The 21,463-nt window shown below is 35.9% G+C and overlaps 1 protein-coding gene across 1 annotated transcript in view; it reads right to left on the reverse strand.

Moving 5' to 3' along the window:
• Nucleotides 1-9,891: 9,891 nt before the first annotated feature.
• Nucleotides 9,892-21,463, reverse strand: part of HSPA4L (heat shock protein family A (Hsp70) member 4 like) — a 58,429-nt gene continuing 46,857 nt past the window's right edge. The window contains exons 16-20 of the mRNA XM_050792364.1: nt 21,015-21,140; nt 20,288-20,395; nt 16,515-16,634; nt 13,197-13,358; nt 9,892-11,285 (exon numbers count right to left, since the gene is read on the reverse strand). Coding sequence (XP_050648321.1) covers nt 11,094-11,285; nt 13,197-13,358; nt 16,515-16,634; nt 20,288-20,395; nt 21,015-21,140 — 708 coding nt within the window. The 3' untranslated portion in view covers nt 9,892-11,093. The remainder of the gene's footprint in view (nt 11,286-13,196; nt 13,359-16,514; nt 16,635-20,287; nt 20,396-21,014; nt 21,141-21,463) is intronic.

Here is a 21,463-nt window from a genome sequence, read left to right on the forward strand (position 1 = left end):
GAGCAGCTCAGGCTGCTAATCCAGGAACGTGGGTGCTCCAAATGCCTGGAATATGCCTGGGTTTGGAGTGGAGAGAGTACCACTGTACCAAGATCTTTGCACAGGAAGGGAAACGTGACTTGGGCCGCTAAAGTTACTCTGAGTGAGTGGGACTACGAGTGTACTGCAGAGAATGCACCCCTGACACTGATGTCTTTGCAAGGAAAGAGGAATTTGACCCATTGCTCCCAATCCAGGCAAGACCCAGAGTGGAGTCCACCTCCCACTCCTTGTAACTGGTGGGGCACTCTTCCGACTGACCAAGGGAGCAGGTAGGGTACCCAGACACATGCAGACTGGTTCTAGCTTGCAAGGCTGTCTCTGGTTTCAAGTCTCGCCACCCATGATAAACCTCAGCGTCAGCAACTCTCCTGCCGCTCCAGTCCTCTAGTCCTGCGGTGGTAGGGAGCCCAATTCCAACGACTAGTGTTGGGGCACTCTCCATACTCGCCGCTGAATTCTGGCCATGTGGACCATTTCCTGCTCAGAGCATGTGCTCCAATCCCCAGACAGAGACAAACGCCTGCAACGGCCCCTTCTGCCACGTGGCCAGTGACTGACTTTGTATAAGCCCCGGTTAAAGATTGCGTCCTCATCTCAGTTCCAAGTCCAGTAAAATGGCTGCAGCTTTTCCTGGTGTCTGTCTCTTAGCCTCTCCCCAGGTTATCTCCCGGGGTTTGAGAGAAACAAGTTATTCTCCCTTGGCCTGGATTGCACGGATTCCTAGTGGAAAGGTGAGTCACGGAAACTGGCTCTCTGCCCCTCTCATGTACTGGAGTGTCACTCACTTTTATCAGCCAGAGACTATCATGGGGGCCACTTGTCCACCTTCTCCTCCTCAGGATCTGGGGTGTCTTTTGCTATTCCCGTGAATTTCCGTGTGTGTGTGTGCGTGTGTTTTAGCTCACAGAGTGGATCTTTATGCATTATTTTGCTATTTCCAAGTGGCTGAGGCACACCATCTTGGGAAAATTCCATTATCAATTTATGCCATTAATTCCCTCCAAGTTCTTTTGGTTTGTTGTCTATCTCTACTTGGATGAGTATGTCATTAAATCATCATTTTCAGTATATGCATTAAAGCATATAAACTAACACTTTAGTTGCATGCTACCAAGTCTTAGATGCAGCTTCCATTTATTTAAAAATTGTTGATCTCTTACTATGTGCCAGGCATCCTTGTAGTTGTATGGGAAAGATAATTGCTGCCCTTATGGAGTGGGAAGATACATTTTACAGTTAACATATATACATACATGCACACACACATATATATAGGGATAGATGCAATGGGAAAAATGGAGTATATTAAAAAGAAGTTGGAGTTTAAGGGGTACGGTTGCTAAAGTAACTTAATATTGACTGTCATTTGAAGTATCTTCTAATTTTCAACATGATTTTACATTTCTAAAAGTTAATTCTTTCAATCCAAGCATATGGACATTTGGCGTGTCTTGGAGTATCTATGTAATTTTTTAAAATTAAAAACATTTCAAAACTGGTATTTATACATATTAGTGGAGTATATGTGGTATTTTGTTACATGCATAGAATGTGTAATGATAAAGTCAGGATATTTAGGGTATCTGTCACCTCAAGTATTTATCATTTCTGTGTTGGGAACATGACCAGTTCTCTGTTCTAGTTACTTTGAAATACATGCGTATACTGTTAACTATAGTCACCATACTCTATTTCATAGGTGATTTCTAATCTTGTCTCATACGGTGATTTCTCTTGTCTGAAAAACTATTATGATCTTCAGTTTTAAGTTTTGCTTTGTGGTCTACTATAATGAATTTTTGTAAATATGTTATTCCATGTGTACTTGGAAAAGTTTTACCTAATAGTCCAGTGACAGTTTATTATATATTACTGAAAAGATCCAGCTTTTAAATTTTGCTCTATTCTTTTACATATTTATTCACCATGCCCGGCTTTTAAAATTTTTTTGTGACAGGGTTTCACCATGTTGCCCAGCTGGTCTCAAACTCCTGGGCTCAAATGATGTGCCTGCTTCAGCCTCCCAAAGTGCTGGGATTACAGACGTGAGCCACCGCACATGGCCTATTACTATTCTTATGGGTTTCAGCTTCTCATTGTGAATTGCTTCATATATTTTGAGGCTGTTTCAGAGTTATAATCCTGGTGAATTGCTCCATTTATCATTGTTAAAAGCTTACTCTTTATTCCAACACTCCCTTTATTATTTTACCTTAAAATCAATTTTAAGGTAATTCCAAAGCAAAATCAATTTTATCTGATTGTCACACTTCTCTTTTGATAGATTTTTAGTATATCTTTTCCCACCTATTTTCAACTATTACATCATTATGTTTAAGAAGTGTCTGTAAACCATATGTGTGTGTGTTTTGTTTTTTTTTTTTTTTTTTTTTTTTTTGGGATTCTCCTGCCTCAGCCTCCCAAGTAGCTAGGACTACAGGCGCACGCCACCACACCCGGCTATTTTTTTTTTGTATTTTTTAGTAGAGATGGTGTTTCACCATATTGGCCAGGCTGGTCTTGAACTCCTGACTTTGTGATCTGCCCGCCTCGGCCTCCCAAAGTGCTGGGATTACAGGCGTGAGCCACTGCACCCCACGCCCGGCCCACATGTGGTCTTTAAACTGGCAAGTTTATGGTACTTACTGTAACTACTTAGATATTTGGATTTGTTAGTGATTTCTTTGCTTCTCTGTTGCCTTTAACAGGGTTCATTTTATTACACATTGTTTCTTCCCTATTTACCTAAATTTAACCTGATTTTTGCCTAATACACAAATACTTTCAGGTTTATACTGCTTTATCACCACAGCTGGACACAACTGGCTTCATACTGCCTTCTGGCAACTGCAGGATGTCTGAACTGTCTTGAACCTATTTCCTTACCTTTTAAAATGGTAAAATTTTGTGGATACAGTATTGGGTACTTACAGACATCCCTTCTTCACCTCTGAAAGTTTACCATCTCTTAACCTCATTAATCACTAGGAACAGGTTTTTGATTTAAAGCAAAACTCTCTCTTATTCTTCCAAATTCAGGAGTTAGTGAAATAGGAATGAACTGCCAGTTACTCAGCCTTCTAGACTTTATTTGCATTTCACTGGAAAGTTTAAAGTGCATAGGCGTATAAACTCTTTTCTGGATTGAGGCTCCAAATCCTTCAAATTTCCCAAGCTGTCCAGCCACAAAAAAGTTAAGCACCAAATGCTCCAGTCTAGACCAGGAGACCTCAGCCGTTTTCTTATCCCAGCATGCTAAGCTATTTGACACATTTTTATCAGGAACAGCAATCCTCAAAACTGAGGAGCTATTATCGGAATCACTGGGGCAGGAAGCTTTGCCTGTTGAGAATTTCTAAAGTCTTCAAATTCATTTATTCCTGGGTTCTTCTCTAACAACACTTCCAACATTAGCAAAGTACTATTTTAGTTTTCAGAATCAATAGTATCTGAAGGTTTGAAAATTTTGCCAGGTTACTTAAAAACCCTCATTGCCAAGTACATTTTTGTAAATGAACTTGATGATCTGTCCACAGACCATCATCAAATCAATACAGTTCAATAGGTGAAAATTAAATCTCAGGTGTGCAAAATTCATGGTTCAAGGAGTAGGTAGACATATTTATTATAATTACACGATTGTTAACAATGTGTACTGCCATCCAAAAATGAACTACATTTATTGCTACTTTGTTCACTAGCATAAAGATGCAATTTACATACATAGAAAATATTTTATATGCTTTGATACTGCCATGTGTAAACATTCTTATGGATATGTTTGTGAACTAAAATTGTATGACAAATATATATTTCTAGAATGTTACCAACTTAAAATCATAAACCATTCTCATGTCTGCTCATTAAAGCTAAAGAGTCTATTACAGGTGAATCTCAATTATTTTTATAGAAACATCACTTGATAACAATTTCCTGCATTTCAATGGTTGCTGTTTGTATTGAAAACAAACTGGGAAATTGAGAAATCAAATGTAGTACCTCTCTTAAAAAGAGGAATTGTTAACAAGTAGGAACTAAACTGCCAAAAGTTATTTTCCATAATGACTAGAGCCAGTCATTACATACATAAATTATTTTATTTTTTATTTTTTCCTTGAGATGGAGTCTTGCTCTGTCACCCAGGCTGGAGTGCAGTGGCGCGATCTTGGCTCACCACAACCTCCGCCTCCTGGGTTCAAGCTATTCTCCTGCCTCAGCCTCCAGAGTAGCTGGGATTACAGGTGCACGTCACCATGCTCAGCTAATTTTTGTATTTTTTTTTAGTAGACATGGGGTTTCACCGTGTTGGCCAGGCTGGTCTCAAATTCCTGACCTCAGGTGATCTGCCCGGCTTGGCCTCCCAAAATGTCAAGTTATTTTAATAATGGTTGGAGAAGAGAAAAGATGACTTGGATGCCACCTTACGAATACTAAGCAATTCAGTAACCTCATTAAAAATTGCTTCTATTTGCTGTGGTATTAAATAACAATGGCTTTATCCTACTAAATATAAAAACCACTTTTAATGTGAGTCTCTTTCCAAGACATTAAATCATAAAAGTTTATTTCAGGGAAAAAATACAACACTTCAAAGCTTCCTTTACCTAGATTTCCATTTCTAATTACTTTTCTTTCTTTCTTTTTTTTTTTTTGAGACAGAGTCTTGCTGTGTCCCCCAAGGTTGGAGTGCAGTGGCAGGATCTCAGCTCACTGCAACCTCCACCTCCCGGGTTCAAGCAATTATCTTGCCTCAGCCTCCCGAATAGCTGGGACTACAGGCGCCCGCCCCCACACCCGGCTAATTTTTTGTATTTTTAGTAGAAATGGGGTTTCACCAGCGTTCAAGTGATTCTCCTGCCTCAGCCTCCGAGTAGCTGGGACTACAGGCATGCACCACCACAGCCAGCTAATTTTTTGTATTTTTAGTAGAGACGGGGTTTCCCCATGTTGCCCAGGCTGGTCTCAAACTCCTGAGCTCAGGCAATCCACCTGCTAGGATTACAGGCGTGAGCCAATGCACGGGGCCTCTAATTACATTTTAACATCTACATTCTGGGTAGATTCATAAAATTTTAAGAACATTTTAAAATACTCAAGTCCCCAGAAACAAAAAATTTAGGAAACTAAAAAAACAAGGAAGATGCACAACACATGTACATAACCAGACAGCAGCAAAGAATCAAAGGTGTTTAACAGCTATTCTGAATTTCTGACCCTTGTTATTCTGTCAAATTGATATTTGGATTAAAAATGAAGGATGTTGTTTGCTTAATAGGCAATACTCACAAAATTGACCTCTTTTGGTCCAGAATTAAAGTATTCCAAGGCCAGAATACTATATATATATATATATGAACACACACACACACACACTCCAGAATGCTACTATTAAATGACACAAATAACATGGCTTATCAGTACGAATTTAAAGCCAAGAAACCCTTAACAGGAAGAATAAGTATTAAAAGGAAACAAAAATAAAATTAACTATCCAAGTGACTGGATTATCAGTGAAACTATTTTTAAAAAGCCATGAACAAAAAGATCTAAAGGATAATAAAAAATAACAAATACTTGAGAAGAATACAGTGATTATTTAAGAGTCTAGAATTGGATAAGAGGATAAATAAAGCAAGATAAAGGAAAGACAAAGATCATTTTTATTTATAGTTTATATGCTATAATGCAATTAAATTATTTAAAATATGTTGAATTTCACCAGTCTCTTTACAGGATAGGTAATTTTTAGGTGTCAATGACATTTTCCTAATAATCATCCTGTGACTTAGGGCATGATAATAAATTAGAGATTTCAAAGCAAAGAGCATACTATTAATTTTTTTTTGTTATGGATTTTGACTTGCCTGACTGAACCAAATGTACATTGTTTCAATTAGCTTTGTTTCTTTGACTTGGGAGCAGCACCAAGTCATTTAGTAACGTTTTTCAGCAAACCTACTTTTTCTTTTAATACTTATTCTAACAACATGTTAGAAGTATCCTTAGGGATAAGGAAGATGAAAGAGCCATCACCCACTTAACACTGATCACTTCCATAGACATTTAGGTTTCTTCTTTTCTTCTAAGCGGTTTCAGTTTTTTAATGTTCTGAAAATTCCAGGTGCCCTTTTATTGTTGGAAATAATTACCTTTGAATTTAGAAAAAAATTTGTAATGACATCTGGCAGCATTATAAATCCAAAGCTGTTTTGTTAGAAAACATGAATATATAAAAGAACATTGGCCGGGTGCCATGGCTCACGCCTGTAATCCCAGCGCTTTGGGAGGTGGACGTGGATAGATCATTTGAAGTCAGGAGTTCAAAACCAGCCTGGCCAACACGGTGAAACCCCATCTTACTAAAAATACAAAAATTAGCTGGGCATGGTGATGGGTGCCTATAATCCCAGCTACTTGGGAGGCTGAGACAGGAGAATTGCTTGAGGCTTGACCCCAGGAGGTGGAGGCTGCAGTGAGCAGAGATCGTGCCCTCCAGTCTGGGTGACAGAGTGAGACTGTCTCAAAAACAAAACAAAAACAAAGAATGTAATTTTCATGCATTTTAAATTAGAGATGTGAGTTAAATAGCTAAAGTTTCTTTTTGCTTGTTTTGTTTAAAAGCCTTGCTCTTTGATCTGCATTAGATTTTTGTTACTTTTTATCAAAAGAAATTATATGCTTCTTAAAATTATTTTATATTCTTACTTTATATTAAATCAAATGTTGGGCAAAAACCGAAAGGTATAATGTTAAACCTGCTATCTTTTTTGATAAAAAAGTATCTTCTGAAACTGACTGCTTTACAAAGATTAGTTTGCTAAGTGGACTGATTTTTGCAAAACATACTGTAGTTAATAAGAGGATAGTATCAGAATTAATCTTTATAAGCATATCCCTCTCATGCCACAGGAAAAGTCATCAAGGGCTATTTAACCAGTGTTACCAGATTTTAAATGTATATTGATATGTACAATTAGCTATGCTTCTCGTTAACAGTTTATACAAATATCAAAAAAACAAATTCTGCTTGCAATTCAAAACTTTAGATTAACCACAAAATAACACTAACTTTAAAAGCAAAAATTTTTGCCGGGTACGTGGCTCACGCCTGTGATCCCAGCACTTTGGGAGTCTGAGGTGGGTGGATTATCTGAGGTCAGGGGCTTAAGAGTTCAAGACCAGCCTGGCCAACATGGCAAAACTCTGTATCTACTAAAAATATAAAAATTAGCTGGGTGTGGTGTCATGCACCTGTAGTCCCAGCTACTCAGGTGGTTGAGGCAGAAAAATCGCCTGAACTCAGGTGGTGGAGGTTGCAGTGGGCTGAGATCATACCATTTCATTCCAGCCTGGATAACAAAGCCATACTCTGTCTCAAAAGAAAAATGTTTTGTAGACTTTTAAAAACTGAGAAAGTTATATTTTACCAATCACTTAAGAATCATTTCTAAATCTATAATTTGTAAAATTAATGCAATGACTTTAATTGTGGACTATCAAATACCAACTATTTACTACAAAACAGAAAATCCTAATGGGAGAGGCTTATTATTTTTCAAATTTATGAAAATGGAGGAATGGTTGTATGTATTTGGAGTTAAACCAAAATCAGATAATTTGATTGCTATATTCAGATGTCTACTGACTTTAATAAATATAGATTTTTCAAACCAGTTAAAAGATGGGCTAATTTGGAGTAAGTGCTTTAACAGTGACATTATGTTAAATTGAGCCCCAAAATTCTCTTTAAAGACTTCTATCATGGAATTAATCACAAATATACTAAAAATTGATACCCCCCTCCAAAAAAAAAAGTCTAAGAAACCTTTACTTCTCACCGTTAGCTCTTACTATACTGAAAATTGACACCCCCCCCCCCAAAAAAAAGGAAAAAAGTGTAAGAAACCTTTCTTTCCTTTAGCTCTTCTTAGTAAATGACTTGTTATTTATTTATTTATTTATTTATTGAGATGGAGTCTTTCTCTCTTGCCCAGGCTGGAGTGTAGTGGCGCAATATTGGCTCACTGCAACCTCCACCTTCTGGGTTCACGCCATTCTCCTGCCTCAGCCTCCTGAGTGGCTGGGACTACAGGCGCCTGCCACCACGCCTGGCTAATTCTTTTGTATTTTTTAGTAGAGACGGGGTTTCATCATGTTAGCCAGGATGGTCTTGGTCTCCTGACCTCGTGATCCACCCGCCTTAGCCTCCCAAGTGCTGGGATTACAGGTGTGAGCCACCGCCTTTTATGTATTTGAGACAGGGCCTCACTCTGTTGCCCCAGGCTGGAGTACAGTGCTATGATCATGGCTCATTGCAGCCTTGACCTCCCAGGCTTAAGTGATCCTCCACCTCAGCCTCCAGAGTAGCTGGGACTACAGGTGTGCACCACCATGCCTTGCTAAGTTTTTATTTTTTCTAGAGACAGGGTCTCACTATGTTGCCCAGGCTGGTCTTGAACTCCTGGGTTCAAGTGATCCTCCCTTCTCAGCCTCCCAAAGTGCTAGGATTACAGGCGTTAGCCACGGCACCTGGCCAAAACTTAATAATTTTCCATTACTGCTAAGGAATTAAAACATCACAAACTTCTGTTATATTATTTAACAATTGTTTTTTTATAATTACAGTACAAATGGCTATCAAGAGTACAGAGCCAAAGTATACTAATTTATATTAATCATTCTAAATATTCCCTACAAACTTAATTCTTATTTGCTTACCATAGGAAAACACTGTTTTACTATGTATCTTTTAAAATAATTTCTGAAATAGCTTTTTATTTTGAAAATCTGTCTAGCATTGCATATTTTAATGTAGATTAAAATTGGACTGAATTAGACTGTCTACCCAAAGCTATATTAAAGAGAGCACTCCCTCTCATTAATGAATTAAATAAATACATTATAAGGCTAAATTGCTTTTGAAATTATCTTTTAAGTTGAATAATTGGGTAGAAAAAGTATATATATATGGATGTATTTAAGTTACTAAATGAAGTGTTATATAATTACAAAAATTAGTGGTACTATCTGACGAAAACACAAAACTAAAAGTGATTTCAGAGCAGGAATGGAAAATGTCAGGATATACTAGAAAATTTAGATGTATTAATAGAAAAGTTCTTCCCATATTTATTCCCAGGAAGTTTCCGAGGCATAGCTCCTAAACAAGTGAGTGGATATTTTAACTCAAACAAAAGCTTTAAAGTCCCTACTTGTATTGTTATATATTTGCTTTCATTATCTTCATGCCTTTCCTGAAATGAATCTATACATTCAACATACAAATAAAAAGCATCTATGTTTTTAAAAAATGTATTTAATCACCTATTTGATATACCTATTTCATTTTAAGAGAATTAAGAGAAAGTTTAAAGACTAGTTTTAAAAATATATTGTTTATATGATTTTTTAATGCAAAAAAGAGATTCTTCCCCTCAAAAGACTGAATAAAAATCCCTGCAAAATGCACTACTCCATACTCTCCATTAAGTGCCGACTACATTGTAGAAACAAAATCTCTCGTAGAGAACTAGTTGTGAGAAATAATGACTATCCCTAAAGATATTATACTCTCAATTTTTACAACTTAAGTCAATATTTAGTTGTTCCTAATATAAAGATTTAGCTTTGGGAGAAAATGAGCCTTTTGAAATTTTAACCTAGGTCAATCTAGTTGATTGGCATTAAGGACATAAGGGCTCATACACTTGTCTATGCTTCTGTCTCTTGTAGGTCGAAACATCATTTCGGTCTGTTCCCATACTTAAAACAGTTTCAGGTCTCTGGACAGAAATTAACAATGTGAACAAGTTTGGTGATGAAGCACAGATAAAGTCCTTAAAATACATCTTAAGTTTACAGTCCCTTTTCCCATTTAATTTGTATAAGCACCACCAAAACTGGAGCCAAGGTTTCAAAAGGTAATGTTAACAGCAGGAACTATAATTTAATCACATCATACAACACTATGTAACATTCTATATTTTTGCCTGTTGATATGTAACATAGTTAAGTTTATTACAAACATTATTTCCTAAGACTTACGGTATAAGTGCTCCTTTTCAAGTATTACCACTTAATAGTGTTTAATCTACAAGGTAACATTAGGTAAATCAATGATAAATGTATATAATGCAATACACTGTGCCACTTCTCCCTACCCTGTGTTAAGGTATTATTAACAAAATCAATTAAGAAAAAAACAAGACAACTATTATAACTGAAACAAGGCTATGAACATCACAGATGCATGTCTGAGTAGATAAACAGCATTTCCCCTTAACATGAAGGTCATTTTGTCACAGACTCCTGTGTCTTTAGGCTAGCATTGTTTTTAGCAGCAGCTAGTCTTCAGGACAAGATCAAAAATTTCAAGCAAAAAAGATGAGTTACTCTGAGAAAACATCAATCCACATTACTAATAAAAGAAGCAAACTGCTGGTTTCACCTTAACATAAAATCGGGTGTGTTCCCTTTCACATGTGATTTAGTTCATTTATGTGATGATAGCAAAGCTTTGGAGTTCTGTGGTACATCAATGAGATGGACTAATTTGTTGAGAAAGCTCTTATTTGTTTTAATATTTAAATTGTAACAATACAATAACTAGAAAAAGGTCAGTGCCTCCGTAGCTTTCAACCCCATCAATTTCCATTTGTTTTTCAAAATAAAGTTGCAATGAAATCTATGCATCTGCAACAATAGTGCAATAAAGTATCCTTTCCTGAATAAAGGAATTGAGGTTTATCCCAGTAGAAGCTTTAAATAAGGTAGACTGTTGCCAACTATCTATCAATTCTGTTATGTTTGATATAAAATGTATCTGGAAAGCTTAAATTGTCTTGTAAATCTAATTCGGCTAAAGCTTCATGTAAGCAGCAATGGAAATGAACAGAAGTGCACTCAATATAAAACACTTTTCAAAACTACTCCAAAAAACAAATGACAAAAAGAGGTTAAGAAAACTGAACATCTGTTGTGTGTACCAGATGTAAAAGATGGACCCCGTGGTTACTTGCACTGTTTGAATTATGTGAAGGTAAAATTAAGACTTAGTCCACTTCCATCTCTCCGGAGGATTTAGTATGCTGTGAGCTGTCTTTTGTTGAATCTGATTTCGTTTCATTTCCACTCTGTCCATCCATTGGGCCATTGTGTTCACTATTAGCTTTTGCTTTGTCTTCAGGAACTTCTACTTTTGGTTTGGGCTTATAAATGATGGGGTTACAGAAATTATCCAGTTCCTAAAGACACGAAGAAATTGATTATATTAAAATGATTACAGAACAAGTTACCATTAACTTTCTAAATTTCACATTAACTTTCTGAATTTTCACATAATTCCACCTTTCTGAATTTGTGTTAGCTCAGCCAGATAACCAACTGTTTTCTTCAAATGCCTCATGAAAGATTTACCTTCTTTGTTAGTATATGTCTGTGGCAGTCAAAAATTATTGAATCGTAAACAATTATTTTTTGTACTTAACCTTTCTAAAACTTGTTTCTTTATAATAATTCAAATATAGTTTACTTTGGCAGGAATAATTTTTAATTCTTCCTTTACATTATGTGTAATGCTTTGCTATGAGAATTACATCAAATAACACCTATTTCATAAATTGAAAATTTTCAACATTTATATGAAAACAATTCTAATAAATGGAATCATACAAATACACAAACAACTTTTTTTTTTTTTTTTTGAAAATAGCTCAGTAGCCTCTTCTGTTGAGGGAAAAAGTGCCATGAAAGTAAACTGCAACTTAATAATTTAAATGAAACAATGTTCTTCAATTTCCTTGCTTTTTACGTACAAACAGAAGAACACTATACAAACACTACTGAAATTTAAAAACCTTTGAAGATCAATGTCACAAAGATTGGGGTAGGGACGGAAATATAGGGATTAACATCCTAGGGGGAATGTTTTAGTTGCAAACTGCTCTTGTCACACTCCACATCTCATCTCATTAGGAGTAAAATATATATTATAGCTTCTTGGCAAAACTTTGTTAGAATAAAAATATTTTTATTACGCATTTATTAAAAATACCAGCTTTTGTTAAAAAAAGAAAAATTAACATATCCCAAAACATACTGAATATTTTTAAAATCCCCTGAAATTCCATCTCCTACAAATAAAGAATATTAACCTTTGGTGGATATCCTTCTAGATGTATATTCATGCATACACATACATATAAACAAATCTATGAGCACACATATTTATACAAATGAACACATTTTATTTAGGTTTTGTAATTTAACTTAGCAATACACTGTATACATCTTTATATCTAAATAGATATCTCTATATGTAAAATGCTATATTTAATGGCTGCATAGTGTTGTATGGATGCATCAATTTATTGATCTAGTTTCCTAGTGATAGGTATTTAGATGCCTTTTTATTTTTTTAAATAGACAGGGTCCTGCTCTGTCGCCCAGCTGGAGTGCAGTGGCACGATTGTAGCTCACTGCTGCCTCAAATTCCTGGGCTCAAGGGAGCCTCCTGCCTCAGCCTCCTGAGTAGCTGGGACTACAGATATGCGCTACTATGCCCAGCTGATTTTTGTATTTTTTGTAGAGACAGGGTTTCGCCATGTTGTTTATGCTGGTCTCTAACTCCTGGGTTCAAGCAGTCTGCCTTTCTCAACCCCCACAAAGTGCTGGGATTACAGACATGAGCTGTCTCAACCCCCACAAAGTGCTGGGATTACAGATATGAGCCACCACGCCTGGCCAACATTTTCATTGGCAGTGTTTTTTAAACTGAAAAGTTTATCTCGGAATAAGATTTTACCATGAAAATTTATACACTTCAAACTAGGTCAAAGACAGACTTATACTGAAAAATTCTGTAATGAAGACTTAGAGGTCTCATCCAACCTATAAATCTGAAATACTTAATCAGAAGTTGCCACATTGCTTTTATTTCATTCTATATTACTCTTGAAGTTTAAAAACCAGCCTTGTATGACAAATTAAATCAATTACCCCATACCTAAAATCTTAATTTAACTAAATAAAAAATTAGCCTTAAATTTCTGTTCTTCTAAGTTCTTCTGCAAGTTGATTATTTGCCAAAGTATGACTCTCATTAAAAAATTTTAATCCTTGAAACCATTAAAAAGGCAATTTCGTAAACTTCTTACCTTTGACTTTGCTACTATTTCTGAAACTTTTACCACAGGATCTTGAGTGAGACTTAGTTTGTTTTGTGCATTCATCTTACTATTCAGCCAACTCATGGCATCACTGATATATTTTTCAACCTTTTCCATTTCAGCAGGATCCAGATGGTCATATCTTTCATCCTATTTAAAAAAAAAAAAAAAAAAAAGCTTGACTGCATGTAATGATTTTTCAGGTAGCACCAGTTTATTAATAATTTCTACTTTAAAAATTTAGACTCTTATTGACTGTATACCTCAAATGTATTCATCTGAAGAAACCACATACAAATAACACAGAACTGAAGAGAATGGGATAAAAGATAAAATCAGTGTGAGTTTAAAAAGGAAAGGTTCTCTGAAGAAATCACGTTTGGGAAAGAATGACTACTAAGGAATACTCATGGAGAAAGCACTTAGCCAAGAAAGAAGCTGCAACGAAATGGAATGTGTAAAGGAGAAATAAGGTGAACAAGGCATATAGCAAATTAGACACAAAATTATGAATATATAACAGAAAAGTATGTTAAATTCTTGATTAGAAAAATGACAAAATTCTTTCTGAAAAAGAGAAACTGCAGTTGTCACATGTAATAGACAACCAAGTAGTCATGGTTTAGATTAGTAGTGATAGAATCAGAAAGAAATGGCAATGAACATACAGAAAGAGAATCTCCTGATGGATTACAGTTTGGACACAGAATATAAAGGGAAAGAGAATGTAAGAACACTCCAAAGTCAAAGAAGTGGGAGGATGGTGATGCCATTTTTAAAATCATAAAGCTATATATATGAAGGAAAAAAACCCCAAACAAACAAAAAACCCATAAAGTTCCCTCAGATACCCAAGTCCTCTTTCTGCTTGTATGATCAGAAATCATGCATCAATCGTCTGACTCAGTTTCTAGGTTGCCACATTTTCTTGAATTTCTTCCTATGTCATGGATCACTTTTTAAGTTTCTTTTGCCATTTCATCCTCATTCATCTCTCTACCCACATGCTTTAAAAAAAAAATGCTTATGTTTCAAACAACTGATTATGTCCCCACCTCCTCTTCCCAGTTTTCTTCATCTCAGCAAATGGAAACTTCATTCTTTCAGGTCAAAATCCTTGGAGTCATTTTCAACTTATTTGTGATAGATTTACATCAAATCTATCAGGAAATCTTAAAAGCGTCTACCTTCAAAATAAATGGAAAAATCTGACCACTTCTTGGCTCCCCAACCCTAATCTCTGGGTTCGAGCCTCCATCATTTCTTGCTGGTATTATTCTAATAATGTCTTAATCTGTCTCTCTGCCTCCAGATCCTTAAAAAAAAAAGCCAAATGTTATTACTCCTGTGCTCAAAAACCTCCAACAGCTTCCTATCTCAGAGTAAAACCCAAACTTTTACAAGGGCCAACAGACCCATTTATGATCTGGCAACTGCCACACTTACCCCTATTTTCAACCACACTGACCTTGCTGTTCCTCTAACATGTTCTCCCCTTGGTGTTTTGCAACTGCAATTCTTTGTCTAGAACATTTCTCTTCCAGTTATCACATATCTTTGAGTTTTCACTTCTTCATTTCTCTCCTAACATGTGTATCACCTTATTAGTACACCCTTCTGACAAACTTCTACCAACTCTGGCAGTCCTTTACTTTTTCTTCAGCTTTTTATTACTATCTGATATAACTTACAGTAATTTATTGTCCACTTTTCACTATTGAAGCATATTAAAAACAAGTTCAATGTTTTGTTTGACACTATAGTTCAATCACCTAGAAAACAGCCTAGCACATAATAAAAACTCAAATGTTTGAGCAAAAGTGAAGTCTTGCCTTGTGTGGGATAATATCTTAAACCTGTATATTGAAGAAGATAGCTAAAGCCTGGGGAGAACTGTGCCACTAGTAATTATACCAGATTTAAAATATTCTTGGTGTTTTCATTGGGTTGTTTCTTCTTTCTTACTTTTTCATTATCCTTACATTCTATCTGTGCCTATAAGAACAATTTGAACACTGATATTAACGGCATATTTACAATCAATATCTGAATTTTTCCTTTAGGTCTGCTGGACTGCAGTTTTTGTTTCACAAAACTCAAGAATCTCTTATTTCTAAAATAAGTAACTCTTTTCCATTTTGTGTAGTGGGAAGCAATATAGTTGCTGAGAATTTGTATGTTGATGTCAGACTGGTTAGGTTTGAATGTTGATTCCATCATTAACTACTTGGGTAAACCTCAGTAAGTTGCTTAAGCATTTCTGTTTTCTTAGTTGTAAAATAAAGATAACATTAACTTTGTATAGGATATATCCTGGTGAGATAATCCACACAAAGTACTTAAAATTCATGACATGCTCAATAAATGTAAGCTATTTTCACATGTTTGAGTATTTCTGGTGCTGGTCTCTGGTCTCTTCTTCCTACTAATGCACGTTTAACATAATGACAAAAACTAGGGATTACAGAGAATATTTCCTTAGAGTAGGGATCAAAAAACTTGTACCATCAGCTAAATCCAGCCACTGCTTATGATTTTTTAAATAAAGTTTTTGGGAACACAGCCATGTCCATTAGTTTGCATACTGTCTATGGTACTTTTGTGCTACAATGGCAGATATGAATAGCTGTATAGACACGTAAAAACTGTAAAGCCTAAAATATTGTTTGTCTTAAAAAAAGTCTGATAACTACTGATTTAGAGGAAACAAAACAATAAGCTTAATTTTCTCAAATTTTATGGTTATATCTAAATGGAAATATCATCTGTATAACTACATATTTGAGACTTAAAGACAGTGGAAAGATTAAGGTTATATAGATTTGAATATGTTTATAAAAGAATAAAGCATACAGGAGATTATGGATGACTAATGGACTGGAGGACAAAAAGCAACTAAAAGAAAAATGAGCCAAGAAACAAAATAATGGCTAGCAGAGTCCAGTCTCAAAGAGGTCCATAATTTAAAAAAAAAGTCAAAGAGGTCCTCTGTTTCACTACATAAAAAACATAAAAATGAAATCGCTAAGAAGAAAACAATGGATTTGGTCACTGGGTTATTTTATAATGTAGTTTCAGGAAATTCTAAAAGATGAAAGCTCCGTACCTTCACTGTTATTTCAAATGTATCAGAATCCTTAAGTGAAATTCTCCAATAAAAAAGTAAGTTTTAAATTTGGTATACAAAGTCTCTGGAATTTGATAGCTACAACTGCTATAGCTTTGTAGCTGAGAACTTTTAGATTTGCCCCATTCTATGTACCATGCACATGCCATCGTCAACAATTGGCTTTATGAATTCAATACCTTGTTTCTATAAGCTTCTATCACTTTCATGACAAGTTGGATCTTTTTTCCCAAGTCATTTAAGGCTTTTGGTCTCTCTTCATGCTCCATGTACTTCATTTGAATAGGCTGGCCATATTTCTGTCAACATGAGAAATTTTTAAAGAAGAAAAAATGTTATTATTTGAGTTTTAACAGAAAACTTTTATAGGCCCTTATAGGATGATAAATAGAAAAGATGGACAGATAAAAATATGTCCCCTCTTATTTTCCTATATGGAAGCGAGTTCCAGTAGCTACTTCCTCAATCCTACACACGGATGCCTTCCTCACACCTTATCTCTTTTTCTCACTCATTAAGATTACGTCTTAGCTTCTCCAATCCGAAATCTCAACCAAAACTTTAATTCCTTAAAAGCTGGGTGTTAAAACTTTGTAGAACTATTAAAATAAGAAAACCATAAAAACTATACTGCATGCAGAATTTGTAGATTTGAAACTTGGTATCAAATACTCAAAACCATAATATAACCCTCTATGTACAACATAATTACTGGGACTGATAATTATTATCAACTAAACATTATTTGTATATTTAATCAGTAAAATGAGTACTGTAGTATATGTAGGTTTTTCCCTTACATGTCTTGGATTAAAGAGTTTCTAAATGTTAAAACAGACTGTAGTTTTGGGAAGGGGAGCACATTAGAAGGATAAAATAACTATTTTCTTTTAAATTCTTTATATACTTAAATAAAAATCGGCTTATTTTAGAACAATTTTAGATTTACAGAAAAGTTAAAAGGAAATTATACAGAGAGCAAGCACCAGACGCTTCTCTATGCTTTTCTCTAATGTTAGCATCTTAGGATACATTTGTCAAAACTAAGAAACTACCACTGGAGCATTACTATTAACTGAACTACAGTCTTTATTCAGAGTTCATTATCATCTGTTCCAGGATACCATTACTAAATTTGGTCTATTCATATCATATTCTTTATAGTTTAAATGTTTTTGAAAGGGAAGCAAGTAGTGCTTTTTTTTTTTTCCATTGGGACAGGGTCTTGCTGTGTCACCTAGGCTGGAGTGCAATGGCAACGGCTTACTGTAGCCTCAAACTCCTGGGTTCAAGTGATCCTCCTGCCTCAGCCTCCCAACCTGGAACTACAGGCACATACCACTGTGCCTGGCTAATTTATTTTTTTGTAGAGATGGGGTCTTGCTTTTTTGCTCAAGGCTGGTCTTGAACTCCTGGCTTCAAGTGATTCTCCTGCCTTGGCCTCTCAAATTGCCAACATTACAGAAAAAGTAAAACTTGTGAAAACTTCTGTAATACTAATTTCTATGGCTACTTATATATTTGAAGCAGAAGAATCCATGATAGGAACTGCTGGGATTTCCAGTTATTTCTACTGGCCTCTGCTGCTTGGCTTGTGTTTCTTTTTGAGAAGGAGTTTCACTCTTGTTGCCGAAGCTGGAGTGCAATGATGCGATCTCAGCTCACTGCAACCTCCGCCTCCTGGATTCAAGCGTGTCTCCTGCCTCAGCCTCCTGAGTAGCTGGGATTACAGGTGCATGCCACCATGCCTGGCTAATTTTTTGTACTCTTAAGTAGAAATGGGATTTCACCATGTTAGCCAGGCTGGTCTGGAACTCCTTACCTCAGGTGATACACCCACCTCGGCTCCCAAAGTGCTGGGATTACAAGTGTGAGCTACTGAGCGTGGCCAGCTTGTGTTTCTTTTAGGGAGATAGGGATTAAAAACCACCAAGAAGATATGGTAAAGCCTAGTTTTGCTATCATAAACTTAGGTTTTCTAATTATTTCTTTTGGAAGTAATTTGTTGTTGAAGGTAATTTTTTGCACAATATTAACTTCTTTTAAGTTGAGTAACTTCTTTTGCACACCCTCCCCCACCTCATGCCTGTCCCAAGTTGTAAAGGGCCATCTTTTCCCATATTCTAAAAATCCTTGTTAATGTCATCATGTAGCATCTATGTAATCCCTTCCTACTCAAAGAATGGTTCGGGGACCAGCAGCATCAGCATCACTTGGAAGCTTGTTAAAAGTGGGTCCACCTTGTATCTACTGAATCAAAATTTCCATTTCAGTAAGCACCCAGGTAATTCATACGCACATTAAAGAACTGCTATGATCCATACTAAGAAGGAATGACTGAAAATTTCCTTCATCCTTCCAATATAGACTTTTTTTTTAATTTTTTTTTTGAGACGGAGTCTCGCTCTGTCGCCCAGGCTGGAGTGCAGTGGCGCAATCTCAGCTCACTGCAAGCTCCCTCCCGGGTTCACGCCATTCTCCTGCCTCAGTCTCCCAAGTAGCTGGGACTACAGGTGCCCGCCACCATGCCCGGCTAATATTTTGTATTTTCTTTTTTTTTTTTGGTAGAGATGGGGTTTCACCGTGTTAGCCAGGATGGTCTCGATCTCCTGACTTTGTGATCTGCCCGCCTCGGCCTCCCAAAGTGCTGGGATTACAGGTGTGAGCCACAGCGCCCAGCCCAATATAAACTTTTAATCTTTTAAGGTATTTTTTCCAGATTTGGTAGCAAGTATGGAGAAAGGAGTCAACAGTGATCTTTCCCTAAAATAACACCACTGACCTAAAAAAGGAGATTTTGTGGCCAAGTCTCCTTATTTGTGAAAGGACGTTAAAATTCAAGAGCAGTGGTACTATTTTTTAAGTCCTTGGCTGGTCAGGTATCCCCATGAGCTACACTGTGAAAATACAACAGGCCACTGTAGTATTACTCCCTAACATCAGACAGTCAAGAGTCAGAGGAGCAGGGGAAGAGGATGACTCCCTTAATGGATAAGAAAGGGTCAAGATGATATACTTATCACTTCTTAAAGACATGCCAGTAATATTTAACTTGTGCAAAAGTAACACTGATCATCTATAAACATTTATATTTTGACATTATGACTATACAATATCTGATTTCAATTATGTAGCACTGCTTGCCTCTCAAAATGCTTTTAAAATTAGAACATTTCCTCTTATACATTTCTGATTTAGTAATTTTTCATGTACTTACTAAAAACATACCGATCCAGCAATCTCACTACTGTGTATATATCCAAAGAAAATAAAATCAGTATGCCAAAGAGATATCTGCACTCCACGTTCACTGCAGCATTATTCACAATAGCCAAAATACAGAATCAATGTAAGTGTCCATCAATTAAAGGTTGGACAAAGAAAATGTGGCATGCATACACAATGGAATACTACTCAGCCTTAAAAAGAAATAGATCCTATCATTTGAGACAATTTAGATGAACCTGGAGGACATTATGCTAAGTGAAATAAGCCAGGCACAAAAAGACAAATACTGTATGATCTCAAAGGTTGACTCTAAAAAAGGTAAACTCTTAGAAGCAGATAGTAGAATTGGTGGTTATCAGGTGGTATGATGGAGAGCTATTGGTCAAAGGACACAACATTTCAATTAGACAAGAGGAGTAAGTCCAAGAGATCTATTGTACATATATACATAACAATATACTGTACATTTGAAAATTGCTTGAGAGAGTAGATTTTAAGTGTTCTCCCTCCCAAAGAAACATATGTGAGGTAACTCATTTGTTAAATAGTTTGACTTAGCCATTCTACAATGTGTGCATAATCAAAACATCATGTTGTACACCATATATACAATTTTCCCCTCAATTAAAAAATTAAAAATTAATAGAACATACACTGTGCTCTTACACCCTAATTTTTAGAAAAAATTACTGATTTACACTAACATGGACTTTAAAAAATGTACCTTTAGTTCTTGAAGCTTATCCACATAAACTTGTTTAGGTTGGTCCTCTCCATCTTCATAAAGCCAGTTTTCTGTGTCTTCCAGTATTACAGACAGTTTATTCATGTCCTAGTAATATATTTGAGAGACACTAATTAAAAATACTTTCCTAAGAAATAAAAGTCATCATTGGGCCCAGTGCAGTGCCTCATGCCTGTAATCCCAACACTTTGAAAGGCCAAGGTGGGAGGATCGCTTGAGCCCAGAACCAAGAGACCAGCCTGGGTGATATGGCAAAATCATGTTTTTACAACAAATTAAAAAATTAGCCAGGCGTGACAGCACATGCCTGTATTCCCATCTACTTGTGAGGGTGAGGTGAGAGGATTGCTTGAGCCTGGGAAGTAGAGGTTGCAGTGAGCTGAAATCGTGACACTGCACTCCAGCCTGGGTGGCAGAGCTAGATGCTATCTCAAATAAATAAATTTTAAAAAAGTAAAAATTATGGAAAGACAGAATGTTTTTCAAGTATAAAATATTAAATTTCAAAATTTTCTAACTTCTTATTCAAAAATATGTTTTTAACCATACTTCTGCAACTTGCAAAAATAACTAAGAACCTTCCCCATATGGGCCCAAGATTGGCAACAATAACAACATTTGGTACATTTATTTATGTAATTTGTACTAGCATTCTCAAGTAAACATTTAAATAGTCCTCACAAAAAATTACAGAATTTAGACTTACTTCTGGAGTGATGAATTTTTCATAGACAGTGCCCAGCCTGTCTCTAAAATCATATACATATTCTTCAACGGCATTCTTAGCATCATTTCTTTCTTTCTCTAACTTATCTTGCATAATCATCTTCCCCTATTCAAAAAGCTTCAGATTAGTTGTCATAAGAATACGCATTAGGGAAACAGAAATCAAAACCACAATGAGATACCACTTCACACTCACTAGAATGATTACAATAAAAAAATAAGTATTCATGAGGATGTGGAGAAAGTGAAACCCTTGTACACTGCTGAGAGGAATGTAAAATGCTGCAGCCACTATGGAAAATGTTTTGGCTGTCCCTCAAAATGCTAAGTGCAGAATTTCAATTTCACTCCTAGATACACCCACAAAAAAAATGAAAGCAGAGACTTGAACAGATATTTGTATGTCAATGTTCACTGCAGCATTACTCA

Source organism: Macaca thibetana, chromosome 5 (assembly GCF_024542745.1).
Source record: "Macaca thibetana thibetana isolate TM-01 chromosome 5, ASM2454274v1, whole genome shotgun sequence".
Lineage (NCBI taxonomy): Eukaryota > Metazoa > Chordata > Mammalia > Primates > Cercopithecidae > Macaca > Macaca thibetana.